The 19,298-nt window shown below is 30.8% G+C and overlaps 1 protein-coding gene and 1 pseudogene across 2 annotated transcripts; both read left to right on the top strand.

Moving 5' to 3' along the window:
* Nucleotides 1–352: 352 nt before the first annotated feature.
* LOC146923056 (fructose-bisphosphate aldolase, cytoplasmic isozyme 2-like) lies at nt 353–2,298 on the top strand (annotated as a pseudogene). The gene is made up of 3 exons (XR_015011162.1): nt 353–533; nt 633–777; nt 1,364–2,298. The product of XR_015011162.1 is annotated as a fructose-bisphosphate aldolase, cytoplasmic isozyme 2-like (transcript).
* Nucleotides 2,299–6,216: 3,918 nt separating this feature from the next.
* On the top strand, nt 6,217–16,729 carry LOC146923055 (WAT1-related protein At1g09380-like). The gene is made up of 8 exons (XM_085715800.1): nt 6,217–6,419; nt 8,629–8,865; nt 11,343–11,405; nt 13,849–13,965; nt 14,048–14,294; nt 14,712–14,870; nt 16,051–16,202; nt 16,458–16,729. Exons 2-8 carry the CDS (start codon nt 8,654–8,656, stop codon nt 16,675–16,677), a joined length of 1,170 nt encoding a protein of 389 aa, XP_085571926.1. The 5' UTR covers nt 6,217–6,419; nt 8,629–8,653; the 3' UTR covers nt 16,678–16,729.
* Nucleotides 16,730–19,298: the final 2,569 nt, after the last annotated feature.

Below are 19,298 nucleotides of genomic sequence, written 5' to 3'. Positions count from 1 at the left end.
TCTATGCGAGAATCAATCCTAACTGGGTTTCAACTATGACAACAATTTGTTCGCCTCACTAGTTTTTTGATGGAAAGTTGTCTATGTTGCTCTTAAAAAGTTCTATCCATTTTGCCTTTTCATTTCGTTTTCTACTTTTTTTTACTTGAAGGACTTGGTTTGTGTCATCACTTTATAATATATCGTTTTCTACTTTTTTTTACTTGAAGGACTTGGTTTGTGTCATCACTTTATGATCATGATTTCATAGTGGACGACCCCTCTGTATCCCATTAAAGCCATAAACACAAACCCCATTTTGTTATGATCCAACTGAAATTCTAAATCCTAATCTATCCACTTCAACAAATCAATGCAAAACAACAACACAAACAACGGTGGTGGTGGAATGGACGAGTTACTAGCAGCATTAGGTTACAAGGTTCGTTCATCATCGGACATGGCTGACGTAGCTGAGAAACCTGAACAACTTGATATGGTTATGGGTAGTGCTCAAGAAGAAGGAATCAACCATCTTTCTGCAGATACTGTTGGTATAAGTTATTTGCTTTATAAATTTTAGATCACTGTTAATATTTGATTTTGTGCGAGTCTAATCATCTTTATTTTCTGGGTATTTATTCATTATGGAGAGTGTCTAGCTAGCATCAGCGTTGAGAATGTTGAATCCAACAGACGTGCTCTTCGTGAACTCCTTTTCACCGCCCCTGGTGTCCTGAAGTATCTTAGTGGAGTTATCCTCTCTGAGGAAACCCCTCTACCAATGCACCACTGCTGGTACTCACTCCCAACATTTTGTGTTAAAAGTTTGGTCCTTCAATTGTTTATCAATACATGTTTTATTATCATGTTAATACCTTTGTAAATGCATTATTTTGACGTCTATTGATTTATATCGTAAAAGTTTTATACATGATATATCGTTAAATGCTTTCAACATGCTTTTTTATATGTCAATGGCTTTGAAAATATACTTTTTTCATGTCAATTGCTTTGTCTTGTTAAAGTTTGGTACACATTATCACTAATTGCCTTCAACACGTTTTCTTATCAGTTCAATGGCTTTGAAAATGCATTATTATCATGTCTGTAGCTTTGTATCGTATAATTTTGTTACATGATCATCTTGTTTTCAACATGCTTCCTGATCATGCCAATGTCTTTGAACATTGTTATGATTTATTTGGCTTTTAACCTGCCAATGTACATTATGCCTTGCCTGTGTTGTCAATTTGAGATTATGGAAAATAGTGATTTTCCTTCTGGCGAGGCTGTTCTCGATTGCTTCTATGTGTAGTGTGTGAATTAAGATTGATGATATTGATGTTGTTCTTCTACACTGACATGAATGTATTTTCTTCAGGCAAGCCTTTTGTTGATGTCTTGAAGGAAGCTGGTGTGCTTCCTGGTATTAAGGTTGACAAGGGTACCGTTGAGCTTGCAGGGACTGATGGAGAAACCACCACTCAGGGTCTCGACGGACTTGGTGCACGCTGTATCAAGTACTATGAAGCTGGTGCACGTTTCGCTAAATGGCGTGCCATGCTCAAAATTGGCTCCAACGAGCCATCTGAACACTCTATCCATGAGAATGCCTATGCTTTGGCCCGATACGCAGTCATATGCCAAGAGAATGGACTTGTACCAATTGTTGAGCCTGAGATCCTTGTTGATGGACCTCATGACATTCAAAAGTGTGCTGCTGTTACCGAGCGTGTCCTTGCAGCATGCTACAAGGCCTTGAATGACCAACATGTCCTCCTTGAAAGCACTCTCTTGAAGCCTAACATGGTTACCCCTGGATCTGATGCTCCAAAGGTTGCACCCGAGGTTGTCGCTGAGCACACCGTTAGAGCTTTGCAGCGAACCGTACCTGCTGCGGTTCCCGCTGTTGTTTTCTTGTCTGGTGGACAGAGTGAGGAAGAGGCCAGTGTCAACCTCAATGCCATTAACCAAGTCAAGGGTAAGAAGCCATGGACTCTCTCTTTCTCATTTGGAAGGGCACTTCAACAAAGTACCCTTAAGGCATGGTCTGGAAAAGAAGAAAATGTGAAGGCTGCTCAAGAAGCGTTGTTGACAAGGGCTAAAGCTAATTCTGAGGCAACTCTTGGAACTTACAAGGGTAACTCCAAACTTGGTGCCGGTGCATCAGAGAGTCTTCATGTTAAGGACCATAAGTACTGATCAAATTGTTGGTGTGTGTATCCCTTAAAGACTAGAAGAGGGTTGAATTTCTTGTTTATGATTATTGTAGCTTTGTTACCGTAGTTTGTTATTTATACCCGCATCCTAAATTAATCCATAATTAAATTTGGTTTAACATATACTACATATATATTTTAAAACAAATGACGTTCAAACTAATGTCTTGAAAATTCTTGTTATTTTGAGACTATTCTTTAGTTTTCCACTAGTGGAAACTTTATAAACTTATTTTGACCCTATTTTGACGTTATATCCTAGTCAGGATTCAATGTGAGTGTGAGAGTCGAGTTCCAGATTCAATTTTGACGTTGCACTTGACGTAATTATGTTCTGGTGGCTGTCATCGTGCCGTATGTTGTTCTTGGTGTTGCACATGCACATTTGGTTTACTTCTTGCAACATGCCACTGATGCAGAAATTCCTTTGCGAGCTGAACTGCTGTGTTGATCGACTTCATCTCCCCATCCCATACTTTATCGTTTCGGCATTGCCATAAGCACCAAAGCATCATTGCCACATCGTTACTCTCATGACTCGATAACCTGCACAATATGGAAAAAATGCATTCTGCAAAACTCTAGGCAATAGCAGCAACATCTTGTATTAATTCCCACATTCGAGCCGTTCTCCACACATTTTTCGCCTCTTCACACCCTATAAAAATATGCCAATCATTCTCATAATTTGTTTGGCAAAAAAGGCAAATGTCCGTACACGGGACCCCTCTATCGAGTAATCTCATATGCATGGGAAGAACACCTTGCAAAGCCCTCCAAAGAAATTGAATTCGATTTTTAAATAGAACTATTTTTTTTTTTGAAATATATAGAACTATTCTTATTAACATCAAAATTACTTTTTTTAAATCATTATTTTTTATACTAAACTAAATTATGCAAACTGAATTTTGAAATAATGTGATGTTTAGCCATATTCTAAAGTATTTTTTAATTGGTTGGCAAATATGACGAATCAATGTCCTTTAAAATTCCATGTAGTGTTCAAGCTTTAGTACGCGGATATTTTGTTGAAAAGATCATAAAAGAACTTTTGACAAAATTTTTTGTGATGGAAGCCTTAACACTATTTTCCATGTGCATGTGTGAGAGGTTGTATAGAGAAATTTTTTAATTCAACATAGAAAATATATACCTCTTAATAGGAGTTTAAGAAAAGTAACATCTCTGACTCTACAAATGGTTTTATAAAAATGAATTAGAACTATTATAAATTTTAATATGGTAATCTATGTTCTTAATACATGAGCTAATTGTGTGTTTGTGAATGCCTTCGGCTCCGTAAATCATCACACGCAAGCTAATTTGAATGCTTTGTTGGGTATGTCTTTTGTTCTTTTGGTCTGGTCTACATTGTTTAAGGAGCTTGGAGATGGTGCAGTCCACGTGTTGATGTAGTATTTGGTAGGTTAGATTATTGGTTATGGATGTTGATATTCAAACAAGTTTAAAATAAAACCGTAAACCGATTTAAATAGAAAAACGAAAATTGCACAAAATCAAAATTGATTAGATGTGTTTGAATGTGTTTTTGTAACAACCTCTCCGATTGAATCATATTTTGCACATTCATATTTTGGATTCCTTTTCTCAAAATCAAAAAAAATAAAAAACGCACAAATAATATCAAATAATTGATTAATACAATATCTTGTACTAAGAAAAAAAAGTCTTGATATTTATGTAGAGTAATATCAATTCTTTTTTTTTCATAGTGCAAGATATTGTATTAATCAATTATTTGATATTAATTATGTTTTTTTTATTTTTTTTTAATATTACGTATTAGATAAATTTAATATATTATTTCACTATTTCATATGTTTCTAACATAATTGATTATTTTCATTCCTAATTATTAATTTGTTATATTTTTAAATATATAGTTTTTTTTTTAGGAATTATATTTTTAAATATATAGTTGATAGTTTTTTTGAAAAAATATAGTTGATAGTTGATTTATCAAAGCTAAGTTTAAGGAATTTCAAATGCCACGTAAAATTTAGAAGTTGAAATTCATTGCTTACTCAATATCATAGTAATCGCAAATACGTCCTTAAAATTATTTCAAATTTTACAAATTGGTGTCCTTATATTTCTTAAATTTTGTAAATTGATCCATATTTATCCTTTTTTGAATTGATCCCCTCAACTTTCTAAAATTTGATAAAAATAGCTCAACAAACTTTAAAAATGCATAATTTCATTCCTTATCCAAACAAAAATATTTAGAAATGAATAGAACTCGATTGAAGCCTTTGAATTGTCTAAACTTTCATCTAACAGAGCGGTAAATTTAAGCATGTTTAGGTGGGTGAAAAAAAAACTAAAAACTAAATTTAAATAAGGAAATAAATTTAAGTAATTTTTGCCGAAGTTTGTCAAAATTTAAACATGTACAGGTTGATTTCTTTTGACAAAACAGAAAATTCTTTTGTACCTAGAGTTTTATTGGGTAATATAATAGTACCCTTTAGTTAAAATAAATTCAAAATTTAAACTATTAAATGTTCACATATGTAAACACAAGTTAATTACAATAGGTGAGCTCAGTGAAATGTCCGTTGGAATTCTAAGAGCACTCTAAAAAGTAAATGAAGAATACACTATTTTCACTATCTAGAATCTGTCTCATCAAACCTCTAAAGCGTCCCTCTATTATAACCCAAAAAGTGTTGGTTTAATGAGCCTTTCTTTGATCATTCAAAACTCATTAAGTTGTGATCTAGAGCCTCACATTGGTTGTCTGTTTTGAGCACGGTCGTGCGTGGACTAGGGTGCAACATGTCCGTACCGGCCACGTGGAGTTGAGATGTGCTTTTAGAGACGATGATCATCCGTATAAGACACGTGGAATCAGAGCATAGTTAACTTAAAACAGAACAGTATTAAGTGAAGATGAGTTGTGTTTGTAGGCCTGAACATTCAAATCAGCGTTGAGTGAAGACGAACTGAATTGACATGACTCGAACAGTCAAACCAATGTTGAGTGGAGACGAACTTAGTTGGCATGACTTGAACAGTCAAATCAGCATTGAGTGAGATCTTAATAGTTGGTCAAGTAAAGTATTACAAGTCATATGTAATGGTCCATCTATACTAGTTATTTACATAAAAAATGACAATTTCATTAAATAAGGAGATTAAAGGATATGTCAATGATCCCCATGAGCTTAGCTCAATTGGTAGGGATATTGCATATCATATTATATGCAAGGCCGAGGTTCGAACACCTCACTTCTCTACATTTAAAATGTGTGAGCTCTAACCACTAGACTATTTGACAAAAAAGATATGTAATGTAAAATTGTTTTACACCAACAATCAATCATAAGACGCCAACACATCAAACCATAACTACCTTTCTCAATTTTTATTTTTGTTGCAGTAGTTTTGGTTTTTATAAGTGTTGAAAGTTGTGATTGACTATCAACGTGAAATAATTTTACATGCATGTGGTCTTTAATCTCTCTTTTTTGGTTTTGTTTTGACAAATGGTCTTTAATCTCTTAAATAATAGATCGTTTGGTACATGAATAGACCATCCCATTAAAAAATAACCATGTCATTAAAAATACAAGTGGACCTTGACCCTTTGTGTGTGTATGTGTGACTCAAATTGACCTTATTTTTCTCCATATGGTTGTTAACTTTGTTTTTTGGTGATTTTTTATTTTATTTTTTTGGTGAATTATTGTTAATTTGTGCTTACTATATTTTAGCATGATCTTGATCATGTAACAAACTTGTGATTGGAAGTGGGAATTTTAAAACTTCCTCTCCGTATATTGTGTTAGCTACATAAATATCTTCCCTCTTCAATTAAATTAAACTCATTGTTATCAATACCCACACGAGATGTACATACATGTGTTAGCTCCTGTATTGATTAGTTACAAAATCAAGAGATCATGCAAATGACCTTCAGCATATATTCTCAAGGTATTACGGTATTCACTTAGTTTTTTAATTTAATAATGATGACATGACAATAATCTTCTTTCATTTTTATATATAATTGATAGTTGAGGAGTTTATTTTACATTGCGAATAAGACCTAAAACTAAACCATTGTGTTACAGATTGATGAAATGTTGCTATTGCTAATTGGATTTCATTCTTCAAGCATGTGTTCAAAAACTTGGGTTTCATGATTTCAACTAATTCAGATCAATTAGTTTACGAGTTTTGAAAGAGGTTGGTCACGATCCTCTCAATTAAATTTTTTATTTTTTGTTTTATTTTATTTTATTTTGTGTGTGTATTCCATTTCCATGTATCCTTAGTAGTATATAATTTTTCTTTACAGACCTTAGTATTTATGTAAAAGAATTTGAACATAATTTAATGCAATCAAGTAGTACAAAAATGGTACAAGTAGTTTTCAGATAATAAAGTGTGGAGCGTCTGAAAGAATTTGGGGTCTTAAGCAAAACTAAATCATTTTAGAGTAGCAAAATTTTCACGAACACTATACATGTTTGGATTTGGACTAATTATTCAAAATTTTCTTTATTTGTTTACCAACTTTGTTGGTCCAATTGGTAAGTAATTACCAATTTGAGGTTGGTTCACTAGAGTAAAGACCACGTTGATGGAATTATTCCAGCACAAGAAAAATGGATTTTATTCCCTATTAAATTTGCTCTTTGAATTCAAAACATATGTTAGGTGCACAAATCATTTAATGAACGGAAGGATTAAAAATAGATTATGTGGAGAAATCAGCTTTTAGCTTTTAAGCGTGACTTAAGCAAAAATGAGTGTGACATAAGCACATATAAAACATCATGTGCAGTTTTTTTATCTTGAACCCTTAATTATTATTTTTTATTTTGGTACAATCTGAACCCTTAATTTAACTTGTAGTTTTTTTTATTGACAAGAAATTTAACTTGTAGTTATTTATAGCCAGTTTGTTACACTTTATTTTGTATGCTTTTTTTTAAAAAAAAAGTAACTAATTAATTTTATAGGTTTATGTATGTTTCTTTTTTTGAGAGAAGAAGTTTATGTATTTTTTTTTTTAGGGGAAAAATCATATAGTCTATTAGAAATTCTTAATATATTGAAAATATGAAAATAATCTAATAATTGTTTCAAATGAGAAATTTTCCGAGTAGTTTCTTTAAAAAATATTTTATACAATTATTTTTTAAATAAAAATGTTTTTCATTTTGATAAATAAACTTTAAAGAACTTCTATTTTTTTTTATATAAAAGATCTTTATAAACTTTAAAAAACTTCTTCTTTTTTTGTGTAAAAGATATTTAGAAGTCAACCTCTAAACCTTCGAGTATATTTTTTTTAAAGGGTCATGTTAACTTGTGCCCTTGAGGGCACAAGTTAGCATTTGTCTTCTTTAAAAGGTATCGTATATAAGTGGACCACCCCTAAAAGCTTCTCAACCCCAAAGACCCAAAAGAAATGCTGCCAATTTGAAGTAACTATCTATCTACATATAGATTAGAAGATACTCCATCTGTTTCAAAATATAAGCAAAATTTACTTTTTAGGTTCATTCATTTAATGATGTATGTGGTTCATAATATGGATCATATACATCATTAAATGAATGAACCAAAAAAGTGAATTTTGTTTATATTTTGAAATGGAGGGAGTATATAATTATTCTGTACGTGTAGCATTTATTTCTTGAATCTAAAGTGCTACAAATCATTATAACTTGGAACAGTTGTAAAGACAATTTTTACAGCTTCTATGCTGATGTCACCTCCAAGCTTCTATGCTGATGCCGAATGCCGATTAATAAGTGTATATTTGATCTAGTGGTGTGGTCCATGTTTAAAATTTATAGGCTCAATTACATGAGTTCAATAATGTGGTAATTCATATAATTCAATTGAAAGGTTTTAAATTATTTTTTTTATCTAATGTTAACTTCTTCTTTTTTTATTAAAAACTTTTCAATAATCAGTTTTTTTATTTTTGAATGAACATAAGTGATTCATTCTTTAAGCATTTGAGTTATTTCTACATAGCAGTTTTTCTTGTTACTATATAGGTTTTGTAGGGCACTGTACTCTCTCCATCTCAAATTAATTTCAAAGTGGTACTATATAGTTTTTCTTGTTATTATTGTTACTATCCTTCCTTCCTACGAATGACACAGAATATAACAATGTAATGACGACACATAACTTACCATGGTGTGACACAAAGAGTTCTCCTCTACTCTAATGCATGGCATCTGTTTCTTCAATTTATTTTCCAGCATTTATTTCTACAACTGACTTTTGGTTTTTACTTAGCAAAACTATTCAGGACCAATTCTTTTGATATTTTCCAGCATTTATTTCCTGAGCACTGTAATTATAGTTTGTCATTCTTCTTATATTAATAGCACCAATAGTTTGTTTATTCTCTTTTCATTTTTTTCCTTAGAGATCACAAAGATAAGATAACAAACATGAGTAACACGGAGAGAATTCAAAGTTTGAAGGAATGGTTCAAATCTTCACAAGCACTTCTTAGCATGTTATTAGTACAAATTTTTGCAACTGGGATGCAACTTCTATCAAGAGTCATCTTGGTTCAAGGGACTTACATTTTTGCACTCATTGCTTATCGACATATTGTTGCTGCTATTTGTGTTGCTCCATTTGCACTCTATTTTGAAAGGTAATTCATTAGTTGAGCTTCATTTTCAATTCTATATTTGAGTTTCATTAGTCTCTATGAAGCACAGATACTCTTCAGATTAGGCGTGTCCCGGTGTCGGACATACCGACACGACACCAACACTTGTAATTACACTTGAGTTATGTGATTTTTTCAAATTATTAACTGTGTCGGCATGCCAGTGTCTGTGTCGTGTTCGGTGTTCGTGTCCGTATCCTTGCTTCATAGATTAGTCTAGCTAGTATTGTGCTCTTTCCCATGCACTTCACTTCTCTTTTTGTTCTGTGTTCATATCTTTTTTATTTCAATTTTTCCCGGTCCTTTAGTTTTTTTTTTCTCCTTCTTTTCCGAAACCCTTTAGTTTCCTAACATGTACAATTAATTGTTATTATTTTTGTAAGTTTTTCCAAATGTAGTATTTGTTTCAAAAAGAAAGTCGTGTTTATAAGTTATAAGAAAACACATGTATTAAATAATCTTTTACAAGTCTATTTCCTAATGATAAACACATGTTATAAGTCTTTTTCTCTAACATGTACTTTCATCTAAATGGTGTTTTTCAAGATAAACAAATTATTGTTATAAACAAATTCATTTGGTTATCATTAGGGAACCATCAAGATTGTTATGAATGAAATTAATGTTTAACAAATAAATGTATTCTTGCATGCATGTAACATTGCTTTATTAGTTTGTTTATCATTAGAAAACGGTCGACTTTGTTTATTAATTTAACACGAGAAACTAACATTTTATTAAGTTTGACGGTTTTCTAACAGTAAATGGTGTCGTATTTGTGTCAAAATGAAAGTAACCATTGTTTCTAGTTATAGGGCTCTTTTGAAAAACAACTGGAATTAAGAAAATTGAAAGTGGTAATAAATTTATTTGTAATTACTATTGTTTTTACAATTTTATCTTTTAAGTGAGAGAGAGTTAATGTATGTTTTCAACATAGTATTTAATGTAGATTAAATAAAAAGATATAAAATAAATAAGGGTATGTTGGTAAAGAATTAATTAATGTACTTGAAAAAACCAAATGAATTTTATAAAAAGAGACTATTTTTTTCTTTCTTAAAATGGTCTTATATTTAGGAATGGAGGTAGTAATTGTCTATAGTTACTTGATGTATATATTTGGTTCAATTTAGATCAAACTTGCGTATTTTTCTAATAGACCATATCAAGAGGCAAACTAAGTTGCAGATAATCTAACCAAATATAGTACTCCCTCCGGTCTCATTTATAAGCAAATTTTGACTTTTTAGATTCATTCAATAAATGATGTATGCGATCTATATTATAGACCACATTCATCATTTATTCAATGAACCTAGAAAGTGAAAATTTGCTTATAAATGAGACCGGAAGGAGTATAGTTCTTTTATTTTTCGGTATATACATGTACAATTTTTAATGCAACTCCAGAATACTTTATGGCTCTACCTTTTATTTAATGCAACTCCAGAATACTTTATGGCTCTACCTTTAATGTTAGACTCGACTTCTGTATCGTTTCTCTTGGGGTATTTAATCTACTAGTCTTAAAATAAGACTAGAGAATTTCATTTGTGTTAATTAAAACATTATTACTCCCTCCATCTCATCCCTATATGTAAGTCTTCTTTGTATTTTTCACATTTCTTAAGAAAAGTTGTTAGTGCAATTAATATGTTAATATTACCAAATTGTCTTTTACTTGTATGTGTATTAAATTTGATTTTTCATATCTCAAGACAATATGGTAGTATTAATTAGAGGTATGTTTAAAAAATAATAACAAATACATCTAGTAAATTGAAAAGGAATTTATATTTAAGAACAAATTTTTAGTCAAATAGGTGCTTACATATAAGGTCCGAGGGAGTGACATTTACTAATGATTAGAAAAAGTCAAAAAGAAAAAATTTCCTTATATCGATTGGTAAAATTTCATCGTCCATTTGTTAGGCCTCATATAACACAAAGCTTTTTATGGACTATCCATCAAAGTTAGCATTAGGGAGAATCAAAATTTATTCCTTGAGAGAGATACCCTTCAATGAACTAAGCAAACACCTCTAAGGATCTATTTGGCAAGTCTCGTTTTTGAGTTTATAGTTTACGTCTTATAAGTTCATTTGACCAAAAAATACATGTTTGATAATTGTCACTTTTTCATGAACTTATAGCTTAGTTTTACTAACTTATACCATTTTTTGATAAGATGATTAAAGGTAGCTTATAGCTTATCATTTTTATCTCAATTTTACCCTTATAACCTTAATTGAAAAAATAATTAAATATTTTTTTAGCAAAATTACACAATCCGTCCCTTAACTTAAGTTTAGGTAATACTTTCGTCTTTTATTTATTTATTTTTGTCCCAATTTAATCTTTATGATATAAAAACCTATTATTATTATCAATAATCATCATCATCAACTTCGATTTGTTTGTTATGGTAAAATGATATTGGTTACTTATGGTTGCAGAGAACAAGTGAAGAAGTTCAATTGGAGAGTTTGGTTCTGGCTTTTCCTTAACGGATTAGTGGGGTATGCAGAATAATAATTTTTTTTTTTGGTTTTAATATTCCTTCTAAAATTCAATTTGAGCTACCACTCGACGACACCTAAATGACAATAAAAAATTTGCTTCGAATTAAAATACTCTCTTGGAACTGAACCTCTATATATACGTGTGTGTGTGAGATCATTGGCTATATGCCACTCTCATATTCACGACCGAAGCTAATAAATGAATCCAAATAGGGTGGTACATAGGGTGGAAAACTAATAAATGAATCCCAGTATCTCACATGCATATGGATATATAACAATATTTTTTTTTTTTTAATATTAACCCTCTCCAAAACAAAACTAGTAGAGGATATGTTTGTATAAGAGGTACATATATAGGGTGGAATTAAGTAAAGCATAAGGAAATAAATTGATTAATTTTAAAAAAAAATGAATGTTACCTCATTTCATTTTATTCTGCTGTTTTACCATAGTAAGTTGTTTTATTATCTAATACTTGTGTTGCTATGTTGATCAATTTCATAGGGAAATGTTAACTTGTACCTTGAGGTACAAGTTAATGATTCAAATATAGAAAAAACTTATTGGAATGTATGCATTATATTTAATATTTAACTTTTTAATCATTTAAATGCACAAAATTTTAGAAAATGTTTCTTCTTTTATGTTTCTTAACATGTGTCCTAAGGCCCTAAGGGCACAAGTTAATACTACTCAATTTCATAATGCAAATACGCCTTAATTTTTTCTGTGTATGATGATATACTATCAACATATATACTATGTAGTGACGTATTATATATTTGACCTGTAATACACCAATTCTTCATTTATTAACGATTATATATTTTTTTTCTGTGCATTTTAACTTTTACATCACTATTTGACTTCTCATGCAAATATCCAATGTAAAAAATAATTATTTTAAGCATTATTTTTTCTTGAAATGCTAATCCATGTCAACATGTCAACATCCTGATTTGCTATGTTTCTTACCGCCAACATGTTTCTAGGAAGATCAATTAAGGAAACAAAAGTAGAACAAGAAATGTTACTAGTATCCTAGACAAAGGAAGGGCCCTAGTTTAACAGTCCTAACACAACCTCAATATAGTACTAAATAAAATTAGAAATCTATATCAACATAATCTGACACAAGTATTAGATAAAAATGACTGTTTGTTATAGATTTTTTTAAAAAAGATTTGTATAGTGTAATATGTTTTTGTTATAAATTTTTTAACAAAGAAATTTTTAAGGAAAGTTTCAAATGAAAAATTCGTTTGAATAGCTTATCTTAAAATGTCATTATAAGTATTTCATCATTTTGTTATAATTTTTTTTGGATACTAAATTTTGAAAAAATCTCTAAAAAAAAGCTATTTCAAATAGCTTTTCATAAAAATCATTTTTGAAAAATGTCATTTTGAAAAAATATGTGATTTTTACCATGTAAAATCTCAAACAATGAATATTTAAGTTAATGGATGTCAAAATCTATTTTTTAACTTATACCAAATGAGTTTTAAATAACTTCTACTAATTTGACTAAATTTTCAAAAAAATCTATTTTTAAAACTATAAAGAAAAATCCATTTTCTTAGAATCTAAAACAAACGGGTCCTATCAATGAAATGGCCTAAGTGTGCCTTTGCTCAAAAAAAACAAACGGGTCCAAAATTAGATATCACTTACTTTGAAGAATTAGTCTTTATAATTGCACATGCAGATACTTTGTTTTACCAAAAAAAAAGTAGAAACATTTATCACACAAGTTTAACTTTAATATACACTATTAGTGTTACAAAATTGTTATATAGTGCGAAAATTTGTTACGCGACTGGCACACGATACATGCAGCTAGTGTTGTTATATTTTTCAAATAAATGAAAGTCAACACATCATACAATCTCAAGCATATCCAAGGGCTGATATTAATTCGTTGGTTTTCGTGCACTAACATGTCGCACCAACAAGCTTTTTCCTTTTTAATAATAGGTCAAATGCATCTAAATGTCCTTTAAGTTTTTCGTTTTTCCCAAAGTGATCCTTTAAGTTTCAAAAGTCCCAAACAAGTCCTTAAAGTTTCAAAAGTCCCAAACAAGTCATTTTAGTTTTTGAATCGTTTCAAACAAGTCATTTTAGAGGATGATGGTGATGATTCAGATGATAGCAACAAAGAGCATTATCCATCATTTGCCATACCTAAAAAGATGACTAATTTTAAGTGGGTGTTAGGAGTCAGATTTGGTACCAAAGATGAGTTCAAGGAAGCAATTACCAACTATGCTATCTACAATAGGACTTGTTCGAAACGATTCAAAAACTAAAAGGACTTGTTTGAGACTTTTGAAACTTAAATGACCACTTTGGGAAAAACGAAAAACTTAAATGACCTTTAGATGCATTTGACCTTAATAATATTTGATAACTTAAGATGGTACCTATATATATGCAGGATGACAATGGCTCTAGGGTTATTCTATTATGGTCTTCGAGACACAACTGCTACTTATTCCGTCAACTTTCTCAACTTGGTTCCTATATTGACATTCTTAACCTCTATCATATGCAGGTATTTAATTTAATTAAAGACATTTAATTTAGCTACATATAAATTAATCTTCCATACATATAAATTTTTGGATGAGTTGCAGAATGGAGAATTTGAAGATTGGAACATGGAGTGGTAGAGCCAAGTGTATAGGAGCTATTATGTGTGTTGGTGGAGCATTAGCTACCAGTCTCTACAAAGGGAAGGAATTTTATATTGGTCATCATCATCATCATAGTCACCATTCTGCAAAGATTAGTGCTGTTGCAGCTCACAAAACTCACATGTTTCGAGGCACTTTCTTTTTGGTTGGAGCCTGCTGCTCTTACACTGCTTGGTTTCTTCTTCAAGTATGTCTCCTCTCATTTTTCATATGTGATTCTCGCTTCCTTTTTTTATTCGTTGCCGAGAACACTTGAATGAGATGATTCTGATTTCTTTCGGCTTAGCTAATAGTCTTAAAAGTACTATTGGCATTAAAACTTGGTACAGTTGAGTGAGCATTAAAACACTCTAGGAAGAACTCTTAAGACCCATGTCGTACTATTTGACTGACTCGAGTAATTAATTTTCACAGTTGGAAATATTCGATAGATCATATGTAAATGATTTAGTATGAAAAAAATAACCTAGTATGGCTCAAAATATATTGTACACACATAAAGCTTATCATCACAAATAGGTACAAGCGGGAATCCACTTTTTCAGTTTTGTTATGAGAAAGAATGTTATTATTATCCAAGTATACATGTTTTCATTGTAAACAGGTAAAATTGGTGAAAGTATTTCCATTGAGGTATTGGGGAATAATGCTATCATGTGCTACGGCCGCAATTCAGTCAGCAGTAATAGGTGCATGCGTAAATCCCAGTAAAGCTGCTTGGAGATTAGAGTGGAATCTTCAGCTTATTACTATACTTTACTCGGTAAGATCATTTGCTGAATTATGCTTAGCTTCAAAATGAAGTTGCTATACATTAAATGAAATTAATAATTTGGTTAAATTTTGAAAAGATTGTTTGAAATTAAGTAGTTAAATGTATAAAAAAGACTAGAAAGTTCCATATTTAGATTGCATGCAATCACAATCACACGCGCTCGTCATATGGATGTTCGTTGAATTGAAATCGGACGTTTAGGGTTTCAAGTTCAGTGATTTAGATAGAAAATGAAAAATTACATTGAAATTTAGACTGTCTGATAACAAATCAATGACAACTAATGCGTCGATCGTATGAATGTGTGGGGTTGTAGATGTATGCAATTTAAATTTAAATTGTCACTAATCAAAAGCACCATTACAATAAGAATATTCATTTGGTTTTAGATATAATATATCATTTAAAGTCAAACCTATTAGAAAGATATAACTATTCACCACTTATAATTTATAACGACTATCCAGGCAACAAACCATCACATTTAGAGGTGGGAGCAAGTTTTTTTTTTTTTTGGTACAAAGGTGGGAGCAAGTTTTACATAGGCACAAATACAAATGAAAAATGTTTGGGCACACTCACATAAAAAAAAAATCACTTTTTATTTGTGTGTGCCTAATCACTTTTTATTTGTGTTTATAACCAAGTAAGTACTTTCTCTTAGAACTGGACATCCAAAGCGTCATTCAGGTAGTCTAATAACAAATGGACATATTTTTATGGTTAAAGATGGGCCAGCTAAGATAATTTGAATATTAATATTTAGGCTGCATAGTAACTCAACCTGAAAATATCAACGGTTAATGAGATTTCTGCATCAGCTTTGCTATATGGTGCGAATTATACACCCACGACATGGACACAATTAAGGAGGGTAGTGGTTTACATTTCTAAGATAATTTAAAGTTAAAATCAAAATCTAATCTAGTGGCTGTTATGCATGATCCAATGAACACAATGCATTCGTTGATTTTCATCACTCTTATGTCGCACCATTCAGCTTTTTCCTTTCTGCATTATAACTACTATTGAAGCCATATTATTCAATGTGAAACTTTCAACAATAACTTGTTTTCTACACAATTTCAACTATCTTTGTGATTTGTTACGAGAATGTATACTCTAATTGGGGAGCATGAACACTAATGAGTTGGATTGAATTGTGTAGGGAGCATTGGCTAGTGCTGCTACATTTTGTTTACTAACATGGGCAATTAAAATTAAGGGACCTACTTTCCCTCCAATGTTCAATCCATTGGCTCTTGTTTTCGTTGCCATATCAGACACTATCATACTTGGTGAACCACTAAAAGTTGGAACGTATGAATACTTTTCCCTCTTCATGTTATAACAATTTTCATTTTATTTTAAATTGTTACCCTACATTTAAGCTTAATTTCGATTTCTATCATAATAATGTAGAATTTCCATTTATATAGCTTTAATTTAATTATTTAACTTAGAGACTAATATGACAATGTGTGTTGATAATTAAGATAAGAGAGAAACTTAAATTGGAGGTTTATTTAATATCAAGCTTAGAAGAATCACTAATTCAAATACCTATTTGTGCAGGTTGTTAGGCATGGTTTTGATTATAATAGGGTTGTACTATTTTTTGTGGGGTAAAAGGAATGAAATGCCACGTTTGCCTCAATCAAGTGTTGCAACTGCAGAATTATCAACAAGCATGGATGATCAGCCTATTGTCTTTCAATCAAAAGCTGTTGTAGTACCAACTTCTTCACCAAATGAGACTGTACATCTTGATATTGATAAATCTGATAAAAACTGATTATTTTTTAATCAAGGTCCTACTTTGTAAGCTGAAATTAAAATACAGTTAATATCAACTATTTATTCTCAACACTCTCTCTCCCTGCTTTTTTTTTTTTTTGAAGAAACCAGTCAATTAGAATAATTTTGAAATTGCATTTTTAACCAAAATATTGTATTGTTGGAAAATAGGAGAAGATTATAGTGAGAACTTTATGAGGAATTTAGGTGGAGAGAATATTTGAGAGAATAACTATTTTTTACTTGGGGAGGATACTTTGATTCTTATTTGCTTGCTTGCTTTACAAATGACAAGCTCTCCTCCTTTTATAGGCTCCAAGGGAGAGTTCTAAACACATCAAGAGAGTGTTCTACACACTTCTCTCATGAGAGTTTTACACTCTTCTCTCAACTACACTTAATGATATTTCTACCAATCTAGTTCTACATGACTCTAGAACTTTATATGGGCTACATCACTTATTAGCTAATTGGGCCTAACACTTGATTAGTCCAATGGACCAAATCAAGTTTATTATCCAACATCCCCCCTTAAACTGATTTGTCATCCCTAGTAAACCTCTCAACTTGATAAAGTCTTCATGCTTGAGTGGCTTGGTGAAGATGTCACTACTTGATCTTGAGACTTCACATATTCAACTTGTACATCCTTTCTTTCGATAAACTCCCGTATGTAATGGTAGCGAGTATCAATATGCTTGCTACGATCATGGAATATTGGATTCTTTGCAAGAGCGATGGATGACTTGTTGTCCACAAAAATCGTAGTCGGCTCCTTCTGTGACATTCCCAATTACTTCAATAGATTCCTAAGCCAAACTGCATGACAAACACATGATGTAGCTGCTACATATTCTGCCTCACATGTCGAAAGTGCGACAATTGGCTGCTTCTTCGACATCCAAGTGAAAGATGTGTTTCCCATGAAGAACACAAAGCCGGTAGTACTTTTCCGGTCATCGCCATCTCCATCCCAATCACAGTCATTATAACCAACTAACTTATAGTCCTTATCTGATGAGAACCATAAAAAATTAAACCATTGTGTTACAGATTGATGAAATGTTGCTATTGCTAATTGGATTTCATTCTTCAAGCATGTGTTCAAAAATTTGGGTTTCATGATTTCATCTAATTCAGATCAATCTGTTTACGAGTTTTGAAAGAGGTTAGTCACGATCCTCTCAATTAATTTTTTATTTTATTTTTTGTGTGGGTATTCCATGTATCCTTAGTAGTATATACTAATGCTATCATCGATTTATCATACAAATTTGATTTAGTATGTAAGTATTAGAATTTGAACATAATATTACTTATATAGAAACCCTAACAAGTGTCCTTTGGTGAACTTGTTTAGAAGTTTAAAAAAAAAATGATTTGTAAATCATTGCCTTTTTTAATCTTTGACAAGTACTTTAAAACACTTGTTAGGGTAACTATATTCCCTATTAAATTTGCTCTTTGAATTCAAAACATCTGTTAGGTGCACAAATCAATTAAAGAATGGAAGGATTAAAGAGATTAGGTGAATCATGTAACAATAGATTATTTTGCGAAATCAGCTTAATTTCTAAACAGAAGAGCGTAACAAAAAATGAGCGTGACATAAGCGCATAAAACATCATGTTCAGTATTTTTTTTAAAAAAAAAATACTACATAATTATCTTTTTTTTTTTATAATACATAATTATCTTTTGTCAAATACATAATTATCTGAACCCTTAATTATTATTTTTTATTTTGGTACAATCTGAACCCTTAATTTAACTTGTGGGTAGTTATTTATAGCCAGTTTGTTACACTTTATTTTGTATGTTTTTATTTAAAGTAGTTAATTAATTATTTTTAGAAGTTTGAGTATGTTTGTTTTTTGAGGGGAAAATGTATATATGTCTATTAAAAAATTCTTAATATAATAAAAATATGAAAAAAATCTAATAATTATTTCGAATGAGAAATTGTTTTGAGTAGTTTCTTTAAAAAAAAACCATTTTCTATAATTATTATTTAAATAAAAGTGATTTTCATTTTGATAAATAAACGTTAAACACACTACCAAAAAAAAAACGTTAAACAAGTTCTATTTTTTTATGTAAAAGATCTTTATAAACGTTAAATAACTTCAATTTTTCTTTTATATAAAAGATTTTTAAAAGTCAACCTTTAAAAATTTGAGTATCATTTTTTTTAAAAAGATGTCGTATATAAGCGGATAACCTTTAAAAACTTTCCAACCCAAGGACCAAAAAGAAACCGCTACCAATTTGAAGTGGCTATCAAGCTAAATATAGATTAGAAGACAATTCATTATAACTTGAATCTAAAGTACTACAATTCATGTTAAGTGTATATTACTATATTGATTTTGTGGTGTGGTCCATGTGTAAAATTTAGGGTTAATTATGTTTTTGGTCCCTACAAAATTGCGACCTTGTAAGTTTAGTCCTTACTTAATTTTAATAGCATTTTTAATCCTTACAAAAAATTTATGCACTCAATATTAGTCCTTACTCAATCCAAATTTGTTTAATTTATGCTTAAACTCTTAAGTTTTTCAACAATTTTTTACAGGCGTGTTAAGAACGTTATTAAAAGGTCCTCCGAAAAAAATATCG

Source organism: Medicago sativa, chromosome 5 (genome assembly GCF_051527215.1).
Source record: "Medicago sativa cultivar Bolivia chromosome 5, Bolivia_mono, whole genome shotgun sequence".
Taxonomy (NCBI): domain Eukaryota; kingdom Viridiplantae; phylum Streptophyta; class Magnoliopsida; order Fabales; family Fabaceae; genus Medicago; species Medicago sativa.
This window is presented reverse-complemented; position numbering and strand designations above follow the sequence as displayed.

Excerpts from the sequence above, each read along its gene's own strand:
- LOC146923055 (XM_085715800.1), top strand. The coding sequence starts at position 8,654 with ATGAGTAACACGGAGAGAATTCAAAGTTTGAAGGAATGGTTCAAATCT. Across the intron at positions 11,406-13,848 it reads TTCCTTAACGGATTAGTGGG|GATGACAATGGCTCTAGGGT; the intron begins GTATGCAGAATA and ends ATATATATGCAG. Across the intron at positions 16,203-16,457 it reads GAACCACTAAAAGTTGGAAC|GTTGTTAGGCATGGTTTTGA; the intron begins GTATGAATACTT and ends CTATTTGTGCAG.